Below are 15,081 nucleotides of genomic sequence, written 5' to 3'. Positions count from 1 at the left end.
CAAATCAATATGTGAAAACATTTTAAAGTAACACTAATAATGCTAGCTAATATTAATAATACCTATTAATTTACAGAAAAAGAAACCACTAAATAGTGGAGACCATTCAGATTCAATAAATTCAGTGTCATCTTTTAACCCTGTGAAAGAACATGGTGTGTTGTTTGAATGCTCACCTGAAAACTGGACTGATCAGAAAAAAGGACCACCAGTTATGGCTTACTGGGTAGTGGGGTAAGTGGGAAGAAAAGTATTTGAATGTAAAGTAAAATGTTAGAAAAGTGAAAGAAAAGTGGTAAAGGAGATTAACGTTTTAAAATGTGGGCACAGAAATTAATCTAGCTCTTGAATTTTAATATATTTTAGAATTTTATTTGCTAAGTATCTCCTTTAAATCCTTCCCAAAGACTTTTTCTACTAAAAAAAAAAAAATTGTTCTATTACAAAATTATATTAGTAATACACTAAAAGAATAAAACTACTATTTTTCTATTTCTTTCCATCCTTTATTACTTCCTTCTTTTCTTCCCTCTCTCTCCTTGCTTTTTCTCTTTCCTTCCTCTTCTCTCTTTCTTTCCTGACCCCCTCCCAGTCCCCCATGACAACACCATGCCCAGTCAGGCCCCTGCCCCTCTGTTTCCATCTTGTATCAACCTCTTCCTCCATTCTCTGAGCACCAGCTGCACTGGCACCAATCAAATCTTGTTTCCACTGTTCCTTGTGTGTGGGATATTCTACCTGTTAACCTTTTCATATCTAGCTCCTTGATATAGACCAGTAGTAATGGGTCATCTCCTTTGAGAGGGTCTATGATCTCTTTCCCCTATTAAAGTGGCTTCCCAGTTATTCTCTGTATCATCCTATTATTGTTTATTTTCTTGTCTTTCCCCCTTCAATAGAATGTCAGCTTCAGGAGGTGAGAAATTGTATCTGTCTTGTCCACCACTGGCACCTGCAACAGCACCTGGCACATAATAGTCACTTGATAAATATGCGATGGTTTAGTAGATGGAGTTGTGCTTGGCAAAATGTGGTGGTGGGTGGATAGGTGGGTGGTATGGCAAACACAAAGATGAAGACATGGTCATTGCCTCCAAGGGCCTTACATCTAGCCTTAGAAATATGAATTGTTCTCAAATATCTATATATTTATAGATCTATATTATAGAAATAGAGATATATATAAAATATATGTGTATACTATATGTAAATATATATGTAAAATGAATTAGGTGATAAAACCAAATGCTATAGGAATTTGGGGGGGGGCGGATTTTAAACAAGGATTGCAAAGAAAGGCTTAGGGATTCTCTTTGATCTGTTTAGAAAATGAATTGGATTTGGATAGACTATTCTAGGAAAGGAGAATGAGATGAACAAAGATCCAACAGTGGAAATCACAAATCACAAGGCATGGCAGTGAGTAGACTGGTTTGCCAGGATGTTAAAGGAATGACATATACAAAGATAAAGTGAAAAATCAAGATGGACCACTGCAGAGAGCCTTCACTGAAGGTTCATTGAGTTACAGTAATATTTGGTGGAGGAAAGGGCACAGAGTTGGGTAGGACTAAGGTTATTGGACACCTATGATGTAGTGTTAACCTGTATGAAAAACACTTTACAATTCTCTTTTGTAAAGAGATTTAGAATCTCTGTTAAAATCAGAGATGCTTGGGGTCTGCCCCAGACCTACTGAATCAGAATCTATGGAAGTAGGAATCTGTATTTTTAGTAAGCTTCCTTATGGTTATGGTGTGTAACAACCAGGCTTGGGAACATCAGCATAAGCTTAACTCCATGTAGTGTGATCAGAGTTGTACTATTGGAAGATTAAGCTGGGAGCAGCGAATGGAATGCTGTGGACACAAGAGAGACTAGAGATGAAAACACCAGTTAGGCATAATTCAGGTATACAGTAGAGCATTAACTATGTTCACAGCAATTGGAACAAAAGAAACAAATGTGTTGAATTATCATGATGTAGATGTATATAGAAGAGGAATGTTAAGAAAGTGAGGCAGAACTGTCCCCAGTTTGAATAGTTCAATTTATATATATATTAGTACTGATTAAATAGATTAAAATTTTAATGTTAATCCCAATTCAATACTATCTGCAAAAAGAGCTATCATATGTTTAATAAAATAAAGCATTAGAATCCCAATGGCAATAAAATATTTAATAACTATTGTGCTTAAAATGATGCTGATACTATTGGCTTTATTGTAATAATTATTATTGGACTTAATATTTAAAAACTGAGCAGTATGGTAATACATACTGATAAAATAGGATTTTTATACTCTGGAACAGTAAAAATAATTGACGTAAGGCATGTATGATTTATTAATATTTAGAAATCAATCTAGCTGCATTCCCCCTACCATAGATTTAGATTAGTGGTTTTTCAATTTGCTATTGATTCTTTCAGGAACAAAAATAATAAAATAAATTGAAGGGTTAGGGTTTTCTTTTTTTAATTTTTTTTGTTCTAATTTCTGAAATGAATGTGTTTTTTTCTTCTGCAGGAGACTCTTTCTTCATCCAAAACCTCAAGAACTTTATGTCTGTTTTCATGACTCAGTAACAGAAATTGCCGTTGAAATGGCTTTTAAGTTGTTCTTTGGATTAACCTTGTAGCTGCGTTTTCTTGATGCACAGAAACACATGCATAGAACATCAAACTAAATTGCTGTTTGAATTGTTAAAATTGCCAAGAGCGATACACAAAGAGATAAGGTTTAGCTTCTTTTCACCTTTCAATATTGAACATAACATTGTTAAATATTGAGATGAAATGCTATTGGAATTGATGCATTAAATCTTAATGTAATATTGTTAGAATTTTGAGAAGATACTTGATCAAAATATAAAAAGGGGATTCTTAACTTATTGCTATTTTGCTATATAATGTTAATTTATTGACTAGTTTGAAATAATGTGAAGTGTTTTTTATAAAATTAATATAGGAAGTGTTTATTTTGGAAAAAATACCCAATTTATTGTTTATTTTTCTCAAAACTAATATTGATATCTGGTGAAAGAATCATGAAATTGGAAGGAGGTGACCAGGTTCTGTCACTAATTATTGCTGTGACCATGAGCAAGTTTTATACCTCTCTGAGCTCAGAGTTTTCATGTACAAATGAGATGATACTGTTGAGGTTTAAAAAGTCCCTCGAGTAAAAGTAAAATGTACCGCTTTTGTTTCTCTTGCATATTGGTCAGTACCTAAATTTGTAATGTCCAAGTACTGATTCCTTATCAGAACCTTATCAAACTACTTTTCATTAGTTTAAGTATTTTAGTACATACCTCACTGTGGGAAAAGGGGGGAAAAATGAAAATTAAACTTAGTTTTTATTTATTTGATTCTGTTTACTCTTTCAGGTATGCTCAGTTTTGACTAGGATATATTTTTAAAACTATTTGTCTGTAAACTGTCATTGTTCTTTTTTTGTTAAAATATATTCAGGTATACTACATGTACATTTTATACAGTTCATGACTTTCAGGAAAGTTGTATGTAAATTTTTTTTAAAAACCAAATCATGTTAAAAAAAACACTGAAAAAGTTGGCTAAAGAAATCCTATGGTGACTTCTTTTGTAAAATGCAAATTTTTGTCTTACAAATATGGATCAATATGTATTGGGTTTTCCCAAAGGGGGAACACTTTAGTGAACAATAGTTTACTTGACCTTTAGTAGGAAAAGAAAAGTAATGGTATAAGAATTTTCTTTGGCTGAGAGAATTTGGTAGATTGAGAGAAAGGAAAAACATAAATACTGCATTTTTAATTGACATTTACCCAGTTGATCTTCCTGGAGGTTCAGTGCCCCCAACACTTTACAATACTAGGCTGTTTCTTCTTTAAGATTTATGCTTTGGAAGACAAGTTATACCAGCACATCTAAAATCAGTCTCTGCATTTTCCTTACCCCAAATGTGAGCTGCCCAGCTTAGTCAGAACTAACTGCAAAACATAGCCAGGACACTGGGATACCATTTGTGTCATTTGGTCTTAAAAGAAACACATTATCACTCTATCATTAGTTTAAGAGATTTTCACCTGGGCATTTAAGACATAAACCATAGCATGTTTGTCCCATTAGTGACTAGTGGGCCTTAACTTTGGTATTCACATTAGGGTTATAAACCTTGGTTCTTGAAATGTTGTAGAAAATAGCTTGAAATATCCTCCCCTTAAAATCACAATATTGAGTCAAGTGGTAGACTCTTAACTACTGTCTGAGGATGGCTTGTGTACATATATGTATTAAGGCACTTTGGTTGAAAGTATTTATTAAATGTCTTAAATTTCTGGGTATGTCCCTCAAAACACCGTGAGCTATTTCTAATACTGATAATTATTAATAAATGCAGTTATTGATCATTTCAGGTTTTCAGACAGACTGAACTAAGGCTTGGGCTTTTATCATTGGGGACTTTTTTTGTTTCATCTAATGAAATTTTGATCTGTTGAATTGCTTTCCTGATGTCAAAGAATTGGGAGGCCATCTCTCAATAACTGAAATAAAAGGCAAAGCATACTGCTGATGTTAATAAAAGGAAAATCATTTGCTATATTGTAGATGTGCACTATAATTTCGATGTTACAGAACCACTGCAGTTTTAAGAAATAAAACCAGACATTATCTTGTTTTTCATCTCCAAGTAGATATTGAAGTAATAAGCATTGTAGGTAAACTTAGCTGCCTATTTTTCCAAATATGTTCAGAGTCACATCTGAAAATAGGTCAATCTGATAATTGGATAATAATGTGCCCATGACTATTAAATAAAGGGGAATAAGGTGACAGTGCAGACACCTCAGAGGTAAACTTTAGCAGATATAGAAACATTAAGTCAGATTTATTAGTATCATGCAAATGTACCCTTCCACCAAAGACTATTAATGTGAAAAACTATATAGCTGGCATTTAAAAAATAACAAATACTGTCTTATCATCTGTTTTTTAGCCCCCTAAAATGGTATTTTAGACTCTTTCTCTCTTTCTCCCTCCTTCACTCTCTCTTTTACTCTCTCTCTCTCCCCTTTCTTTAGCTCTTTTTTGTTTGTTTTTGTCATGTCAGAGAACTGTACTTAGCAAGGGAATGTTTCTTATTTGTGCCAAGGGACTATTGAGGATGATGCATAATGGCAAGATGGTAATTTTGAAGTGTCTGCTCTTTTTTTATATTTCTAATACAAATGGGCAAAGCTATGAAACCAATTTACTAGGTTTTTCTGCTTTGAACATTATTTGTTGTGTGTTAATTCTAAATAGTGCCTGGCACATATTGTGTACTATAAAAATGTTAGCTACTACTACTGTCATTTATTATTATTAAATATCCATAGGTTGAAAGCCAAGGAATCAGTTAAATCATATCTGGTACTGTACAAAATGTTGGACAGAAGCTGAGAAAAATTCATCAATAAACAGTTTTAAGACCAAGGATTTATATTTTGGATCTTTTAAAATATATTATTAAATGTTATTAAAACTTTATACATCAAACTGTATGAAATATTTTCATTTGCATTCTATATAATTAAAACTATTTTTATACTATATTGATAGTTTTAAATAAAAATGGTCTGGAGGTTTGTTTGCTATTGTGTTACCTTTCCATGCATTCATCCGATAAATACTTGTTGAATTTTCTACCCTGTGCCTAGTACTGTTCTGGATATTGGGAATATAGCAATAACAAAACAGCTTAAAAATGCCTGCCCTCATGCAGTTTATGTTCCAATGGGAAAGGCAGACCACAGACAAGTAAGTAAAATACGTTGATAAATGCTAAGAATAAAAATATTGAAGCAAGAAAAAGAGATATGTAACACAGCAGATAGGGTGGCTAAGAAAGTTTGCTCAGGTGACCCCAGACCCGAAGAAAGTGAGGAAACTAACCATGCTGGTTTCTAAGGAGAGCAGAGAGAACAGTACAAAGGCTCTAAGATTCTATACTTTTAATTGACATAAGTCACTAGAACGTTTTTTTCTTCCCTAAATCAGTAAATAAAATCAATACAAATTAAACATTTTTAGTTCCAATCTATTGAAAAGAATTGATTCAGTGCTCTTAATAAGGTAAAAAAAAGCTACATTTCTTAGTAGTTGCTTTCACTTTTGTCTGTCTTCTATCAATAAATACATGTCAGAAATAAACTTTATATCATAAAGGAATATGTGATAAACATTGTCAACTATCAATTCAAATGTCTGAAGGGGAGAGAGTGGGAGAAGAGGAGAAAATTGCCCTGGGAGCAGCAGAACTCTTCCTTTCTGTCCTCTGTGATACTTACATTCCCTTTGACCAGAGATGGTTCCTTTGACCTTAACCTTCTTTGGCATCTTAAAAAAGAAGTCTTACCTGGAGTGTGATTCAAGTAATTTCCCCCTTCACTTTCTCCCTATGTGCCCATTAATGCTTCAGATTCCTTTAAAGGAGACTGAAACTTTTAATTTTTCAGATTTTTCTAATAAAAATGCAATTGTTTCTTGAATTTACAATGCATTTCATAAGAAGACTTCATTTTTTAAGGTCTAGAGATATGATTAATGCAATTCCTTCAGAAAGATGAATCTGGCAAGCAGCACATCAAATGCGGGGGGGAGGGGGGACTCAGGTTGGAAAGCCCACTTAAGAGTGGAATAAGCTGCTATGGAAAGGAAGTAGCACCAAACATATGCCAGTAGGACTTGCCAACTGCTTTTGTGTAAAGTATTCAAAATAATTAACAACATCCCTGGTTTGGAGTCCTTCTGGCCTAAATGGTTTTGACTAGTGACAAGTAATATTAGGAAGGTTACAACATACTTAAAATAATGAAAAAATCACAACCTAAAGTTCAAAAAAAGCTAAAAACTCATCTCATTTTATAGATGTGTTTCAAGGCTCTGCAGGACCTACAGAATAAGAGATGGTAAGGTGGGATCTCCATTTATTAAAAACCATCAAACAAGCTATAGAAACGAATCAGGAATATATCATATACCACTACAGAAGGACCTCCAGGATATATTAAGTGAAAAAGACAAAGTGGAAGAAAATAAAGACATGTGATGTGCAGGATAGATGTACCTCTACTGAGTATTCTTGCCAAAGGAAGTCAAACCTGAATCTGATCAGCCTCTAGATAAGTTCTCAAAGTGTGTGGTATGGGGGACTCCTCCCTGTGACTGAGACTCTTTCAGGGGTTCCATGAGGTCAAAACTATTTTCTTAATAATAGCAACACATTATTTGCCTTTTTCACTTTAATTCTGCCGTGAATGGACTAGAGTTTTCGAATTGCTACATGTGTGATATTGCAATACACAGAACGTAAAAGCAGTAATGTGAATCCAACTTTTATTAAGCCAGACATTAGAGTTTCGAAAATATAAAATAATGCTATTTTTCTCACTACATTTTTTGTTTTGAAAATGTATTTTTTATTTAAAAGTGTTATTTATTAAATGTTTCCTATGATGGATTTGTTATTCTAAATGAATGAATACATATTTTTTAAATTTTGTTTTAATTTTTGATATAGCAAATGTCAATATAACAAAAACAAGTTTCACTGTGTCTTCAATAATTTTTAAGAGTAAAAAAAACAGATCCTGCAATCTAAAAGTTTGTGAACTACCCTTCTAAAATAGGTCATTGGTTCTTAACCCTGCACACTAGAATTATCCGGGGAATTTAAATACTGAGGCCCCCACTTCCAGAGGTTCTAATTTACCCGTCAGAGCCTAATTCCAAGCATAAACTTAAAAAAAAAAAAAATCATCCTCTTGGTGCAGTCTGGACCCAGAATCACGGCTCTAGATAGAATTATCCATTTAAATACAATACGGAGAAGAGGTATATCTTTAATTATGCCGTGAGGGGTGCAGACAGCAAAGACATGCTATGAGAAAGTGACAAAAGATTCCTGCTTAAAAGAACAGAGTAAATCAATTTATAAGATGAAAGTAAAGGGGATAACCCTGAGACCTAAAACTCATAATCTCACACTCTTGGCCTACTCTGCCCTAGTTTCGGCTGCTAAATTTCCCTAAAACGAATCTGACCCTCCTGGGTCCCTTTCCGTGCTTTTCCTGCCCAGAACCCACCGCCTCCACACCCCGCCCTCCGCAAGCAGAGCCCAGGCTTTAACTTGGGGAGGCGGCACCGAGCGCCCGGGAGCCACGTGTTGAGAGTCACGTGTCAGGCGCCGGGTGGCGGGAGGCGGTTGGAGGCGCCTGCGCAGCTTTTCCTGGGCCCCGCCCTGCGTGCGTATCTCCCGTCGTCCTGCGCGCTGCTTTCCCGCCAGAGCGACACTGAAGCGGTTTTCTTTCCCTTCTTCGTCGCCTCCGCGCTCGATTTGAGCCACAGCTGCCAGTTTTTACGTCCGTCACCCCATCATGCAGCGTGAGCCTGCGAAAAAGAAGCCAGAGAAGAGGGCCGAAAAGCGGCTGTTTGACGCCGGGTCCTTCGGGAAAGACCTGCTGGCTGGCGGGGTCGCAGCGGCTGTGTCCAAGACGGCGGTGGCGCCCATCGAGCGGGTGAAGCTGCTGCTGCAGGTGCAGGCCTCTTCGAAGCAGATCAGCCCCGAGGCTCAGTACAAAGGCATGGTGGACTGCCTGGTGCGGATCCCCCGAGAGCAGGGTGCGTAAAGCGGGCCACCGTGCCTGCCTCGCCCGGCTCCCCGTCAGCTTCCTAGAGAGGGGGTGGCTGGGAGGGGGACGATTGCAGGCCTAACAGCCACGTCTGTCGGTGATGAATTTGTTTTTTAACCTTCCAGAATTTAGTTTCTTAATTTAGCAAGCTCTGTTTTCCTAGGGCCAAGACGGCTTATACATGAGTAGTCCTGCTGCAGGAAGCCCACCGCAGTCTTTTTCTCTAAATTTCTCTGCTGCAGCACGATTTACACTTCCGCACACTTTGCGGCTGGCCCGGAAGGAAAGTGGTGGATCTCTCAGGATTGAGGTAGATGCCATTAGGCACTGTGCTGTGACTAGTTAAGTTGCTTAAATTTTTGTTGAAGTAGTAATGCTTAAGAGAAGTACACATATGGAAGCCTTGGAGCCTCTTAGTACTCTGATATCAGTGAAAAGAGGTTCTGTTTATTCTTGAGAATTATTAAAGACCAGGGCTGAGACTAATGAGGCATTTACCTCTGCACAAAATTTAAGGGGGCGCCCAAAAGCTCAGTAATCAAGATAAACGGTTTTTCAATACAATCTTTTAAAGAAATTATGCAAAAAATCCGTAGTGAACAAAATATAAAAATTTTAAATAAATACAGAATCAGTATTACTAATTTTTCTTTTTGCATCAGGCCCTGCCTTTATTTAAAATTTTATTTTTGTTCATCATGATTTTTTTCCCATTAATATTGAAATGATTTGAAGGAGTAAATAATGAAAGTGCTTTGTAACCATTGCTGCAGAATGGCTCTCAGATTAGCTAAGGAGTAAGTTTATCAGGAATTTTATATAATCACCCATAGAGTTGGATTCAGTTGAAAACTCTATACAAACTTCCAAAAAGAAATAGGCCTATTTATTGTGTGTTCTGAACACAAAATGAGACGCCTTCAACTCCAATACAGTCCTTTCTTCCATTCTTAGGTCTAAAGCAGAATACCATAAAAAAGCACTCTGTTCCTAGATATGTGGTTACAACTCTTCCTGACCTGTTGAGTAGAGTATATGGGGTCATAGGTAGAATCTTAAGAAATCATCTACTGTGCCACTTGGAATGCCTGTCTGGGAACTGAACCCAGATCTTTCATAGATCAACTTCTCCCATTCTCATTCTTTTTATCAAAGCAAACTTTCCATTTCCCACAAGGTTTTTACAGGAACCTATCCTTGGCTTGTATTCTAAGCCCTCTCCAGAGAAGTAGGGGCCTGTTTATTATTAGCTTTTCTGCTTTAAATATTTAGCCAGGTGAAATGAAGTACTCTGGTCAGGTTGTGATGACCAATGCTAATTTATATTTTAAATGTGTTTTGCAATATTTAAACCTAAACACATTAAATACAGCTTTTTTAAATTGAGATCATTCTGGTCCCTGCTTTCCTTACCTTCCAAGATAGGACAATCATAAAAAGAACTCTAAGAAAATGTTCTCTATTCCTATGTACAAGGCATTGTTACAAGTACACTGTGGTATATATCCTGTGCTAAGGAGTCGGTAATTCACAACTGGGATACTATTGCCATCTAGAGGCATTTTTGGAAACTTGTGGGGGAATTTTTTGTTTAATACAAAAATAGAGAGGTGTAATCCTAAATTGCAGTGATATGAAAGGCAAGGACCAGGGATGTTAAACACCCTGCTGCTATACACATGCCAGTCCTATACAATAAAGACTTAACTCTGCAACCTGAATGACTTTTAGATCTTCCATTGATGTAGCAGTAAAACATGTTTATGATTAAACCTACAGCCTAACTGTGATTCGCCTCTCAACACAAACTGTCTGGGGCTTACTTTTAGTATACACTGATCCCAGTAATGCAGCTATCATGTAAAGAAGTACAGGGAAAATTGTACTTTCATTTGTTCAGAATTTTACTGAGAGTTCTTCATCATTGTGAAAACTCATGTCAGCAACTCTGCTTGTGGTATTTGGTTACCACTTGTACAGATTGAGTATCCCTTATTTGAAATGGTTGGGCCAGAGATGTTTTATATTTCATATTTTTTGGCTTTTGGAATATTTGCATTATATGTTCGGGTTGAGCATCCCTAATCTGAAATCCAGAATGCTCCAGTGAGCATTTCCTTTGAGCATCATGTCAGTACTCAGAAAGTTTTGGATTTTGGATTTGGGGATTAGGGATGCTCAACCTGTATCATCTGTATTTGTAACTATTGCATTCATGATTGTGTGTATATATACACAAATATATTTATTAAGCCCTTTTTCAAAATGTCAGTGTGTAGCTTAATTCCAACTGATTCATTTTAAATAGAGGCAAGCATATGACTATTATATCTATGGCATGGTCATGGCCCACAAATTTACTTATTAAAAACATTATAAATTCCTTTAATTTATCTTTTTATAAATAGCAGTGAAGGCATTATATTGATTTTTTCATTGGAGAAGAGATCATTATCTTTGACTTTAATTTCTGGATAGTAAAGGGAATATTGTAAGGTATTTGAAATATTAGAGGACTTGAGCCTGGTTTGAGAATCACCATGCTCAATCATTCTGGAATTTTACTGGGCAGTCAGACTCTGAGATTGTACTTTCTGGATTTTGCCTTCTCTTTTGAAAGTCAAGACACATACCCATCTCAAGTGTTCTGAAGTTTTTGTAATTTTACTGTTTTCTCTAATTTTACTGACAACTTTCCTTTCTTTAGGCAACATGAAATGAGCCTAAGACATGAACTTGGAAGGTATTACAACTAGATGCACTTTCTCTTCTTACTTTATCTTTGCTTTCTTTCCATTACAAGGATAAATCTGTTCATTCTTGCTCTGAATATAGCTTTAGACATGTCTTTGACTGTCTTTGATACTTTCTGTAAGCTTTTTTTGGTTCATAAAAGCTTCTGGATTTATCCTGACTGTTATTCTTAAAGATTTAGTCTATTCTTTAGTTGGTTTTATCACCTTCCAACTTTGTATGTGTACTTTAGCACTGCTTACACCTTTATTATGTAAATAGTGCATGTTTATTGTAGAAAATTAGATATAGAAGCAAAAAGTAAAATCCTTTAACATTTCAGTGTCTATCTTATGCTTTCTTACTGAGCAAAATATGCATATGTAAATATATTTTACTTAAAATAACTGTCATGTTAATATATTGTAAACATAGCCTTTTAAAGATATGATTTGATCTCATTTTTAAGTTTCAAATATATTGTAAACATAGCCTTTTAAAGATATGATCCAATCTTATTTTTAAGTCTCATTTTTAAGAGCCTACCAGAACTCTTCTCTTTTAAGAGTTCTTGGCTATGAGTTTAGCAGCCATCTTTCATCTGGACTTTTCCAAAGACTAGAACAATGAGGTTTTTAAAAATACCCTAGAGTAGTTCACCTTGAAGATGATATTTTTGGGTATGGAAACAAAATATTAGGTATTTTATTTATATGTACTTTAAGTAAAATGGGAAAATGAACTTTACTGGAATTTAATGTAAGAATTGACACTGGCACCTGTGCTTAGGCCAATGTCAGTTACAACTCACAGGACACTGAGGCATCCTGAAAAAAAGAGTGGGAGTTACACATGGTAGAATGACAGGCACTCTGCCTCAACTATTATATAATAAACACATTATAGTTTATGTTTTCCCAAGTAAGTGGTCTTATAGTTTCTATTATCAGGTTTTAACTAAATCTTCAAAGCATGGACATTTTAAAAAAATTCTGCCATAAAAGTCAAATCAAGAATAATACTGATTTCAAATGAATCACAAGAAAATGACACAACTGATACCATTTACTCCAAGAAATGACGTATTAGTTCATCAGTCACATTACATTCAATATTGAAACAGTAACAACCTGATCAGACCTGAGATAAGAAGGCAATTTAAAATGATCAAGAGGTCTATTTGAGATATAGATTCATATATATTATTTTTTGAAGATTTAATATTTTATTCAATATACTTGAAACAAAATTTTGCTTATCAGCAATGCAAGTTGCTTACAACTCTTTAGTCTCCTTAATATTTATCTAGTTAGGATGTTAACCCTTTATCTTCCAAGATATATATCAAACTGTGTTTCAACTGATCTCATTTTCCTGTTTGAGAAATAGTAAACTACTGGCAATATTCCTTGCATCTGAGTATAGATAAATTTTTACAATTTTTTTATTTCAAAATATTAATGGGGTACAGATGTTTTTGTTACCTGAATTCCTTGTATATGGCTTAAGTTGGGGCTTTTAGTGTGTTCATCACCAGAATAGTGTTCATTATACCCAATAGGTAAGTTTTTACTCCTCACTTTCTCCCACCCTACCCCCTTCTTCTTTTCTGATGTCCATTACATCTCTTTGTGCCCATATGTGCCCATAGTTTAGTTCCCAGTTATTAGAGAGTACATGTGGTATCTGTTTTTCCATTCCTGAGACACTTCACTTAGGGTAATAATCTCTAGTTCCTTCCAAGTTGCTGCAAAAGACATTATTTCATTCGTTTTATAGCTGAGTAGTACTACATGCTATATATATATATCACATTTTCTTAATCCACTCATGAATTGATGGGCATTTAGATTGATTCCACATCTTTTCAATTGTGAATTGTGCTGCAGTAAACATTTCAGTGCAGGTGGCTTTTTGATAAAATGACTTCTTTTCCTTAGGGTAGATACCCAGCAGTGGGATTACTGTATCAAATAGTAAGTCTACATTTATTTCTTTGAGGACTCTCCATACTGGTTTCTATAGAGGCTGCACTAACCTGCAGTTCCACCAACAGTGTGTAAGCGTTCCTTTCTCTCTCCATCCAGGCCAGCATCTATTGTTTTTTGACTGTTTAATAATAGCCATGCTGACAGGAGTAAGGTGTTACATCATTGTAGCTTTAATTTGCATTTCCCTGATGACTAGTGATGTTGAGCATTTTTTAACATATTTATTGGCCATTTGTCTATCTTCTTTTGAAAAACTGTTTGTGTCTTCTACCCATTTTCAATGGGCTTGTTTGTTTTTGTCTTGCTGATTTGAGTTCTTTGTAGATTCTGGATATTAGCCCTTTGTGTAGTATGTATAGTTGGCAAATATTTTCTCCTATTCGGTAGATTATCTATTAACTCTGTTGATTATTTCCTTTGCTATGAAGAAGCTTTTTAATTTAATTAAGTCTCATCTGTTTATTTTTGTTGTTGCTGTGTTTGCCTTTGGGTCTTAGTCATAAATTCTCTGCCTAGGCCTATGTCTAGAAGAGTTCCTCTACATTTTATTCTAGACTTTTTTAGGGTTTCATCCCTTACATTTGAGTCTTTTATCCATCTTGAATTAATTTTTGTGAGTGGTGAGAGATAGGGGGGATCCTGTTTCATTCTTTTGCATGTGGCTATCCATTTTTCCCAGCACCATTTATTGAATAGAGCTTCTATTCCCCACTGTATGTTGTTGTCTCCTTTGTCAAATATCAGCTGGTTGAGGTAGACAGTTTTATTTCTGGGTTCTCTATTCTGTTCCATTGGTCTGTGGCTCTACATTTATACCAATACCATGCTGTTTTGGTTACAATTGCCTTGTAATATAATTTGAAGTCAGGTAATGTGATGCCTCCAGATTGGTGGGTTTTTTTTTTTTTTTTTTTTAAGATTGATTTGGCTGTTTGGGCTCTCCTCTGGTTCCAAATGAAGCATAGAATTATTTTTTCTAGATCTGTGAAAAATGACATTAGTATTTTGATGGGGATTGTGTTGAATCTGTAAATTGCTTTAGGCAATATAGACATTTTAACAATGTTGATTCTACTGATCCATGACCATAGGATGTTTTTTGGTTTCTTTCTTCCATGTGTGATTTCTTTCATCAGTGTTTTGTAGTTCTCCATGTAGAGATCTTTCACCTCCTTGATTAAATATATTCCTAGTTATTTTATTTTCTTTGCAGCTATTGCAGGTGATACTGAGTCCTTGATGTGCCTCTCACCTTTATGTTTATTCATATATAGAAATGCTATTGATTTCTGTACATTGATTTTGTGACCTGAAACTTTGCTAGATGGATTTATCAATTCCAGGAATCTTTTGGTGGATTTTTTATGGTTTTCTATTAATAGATACAGGGTCATATCCATCACAAACAGAGATAGTTCAACCTCCTCTCTCCTAATTTGGATAACCTTTATTCTTTCTTTTGCCCGATTCTTCTGGCTAGACTTCCAGTACTGTGTTGAATAGAAGTGGTGACAGTGGGCACCCTTGTATTTTTCCAATTCTTAGTGGGAGTGCTTTCAACTTTTCTCCATTCAGTATGATGTTAGCTGTGGGTTTGTTGTGTATGTCCTCTATAATTTTGACGTATGTTCCTTCTTTGCCTACTTTGTTGAGGGTTTTTATCATGAAAGGATACTGGATTTTATCAAATGCTTTT

At 35.3% G+C, this 15,081-nt stretch overlaps 2 protein-coding genes across 2 annotated transcripts in view; both read left to right on the top strand.

Annotated features, from left to right (window-relative positions):
* INTU (inturned planar cell polarity protein) overlaps positions 1-2,984 on the top strand; it is a 57,076-nt gene extending 54,092 nt beyond the window's left edge. The window contains exons 15-16 of the mRNA XM_045552310.1: positions 77-234; positions 2,532-2,984. Of these exons, the coding sequence (XP_045408266.1) occupies positions 77-234; positions 2,532-2,643 (270 nt within the window). The 3' untranslated portion in view covers positions 2,644-2,984. The remainder of the gene's footprint in view (positions 1-76; positions 235-2,531) is intronic.
* A 5,422-nt stretch (positions 2,985-8,406) lies between these two features.
* SLC25A31 (solute carrier family 25 member 31) overlaps positions 8,407-15,081 on the top strand; it is a 33,160-nt gene continuing 26,485 nt past the window's right edge. The window contains exon 1 of the mRNA XM_045550690.1: positions 8,407-8,650. Within this exon, the coding sequence (XP_045406646.1) occupies positions 8,407-8,650 (244 nt within the window). The remainder of the gene's footprint in view (positions 8,651-15,081) is intronic.

The sequence above is a fragment of the Lemur catta genome, chromosome 5 (assembly GCF_020740605.2).
Source record: "Lemur catta isolate mLemCat1 chromosome 5, mLemCat1.pri, whole genome shotgun sequence".
Taxonomy (NCBI): domain Eukaryota; kingdom Metazoa; phylum Chordata; class Mammalia; order Primates; family Lemuridae; genus Lemur; species Lemur catta.
The sequence above is the reverse complement of the archived record's forward strand: the minus strand, read 5'-3'. Positions and strand labels throughout refer to the sequence as shown.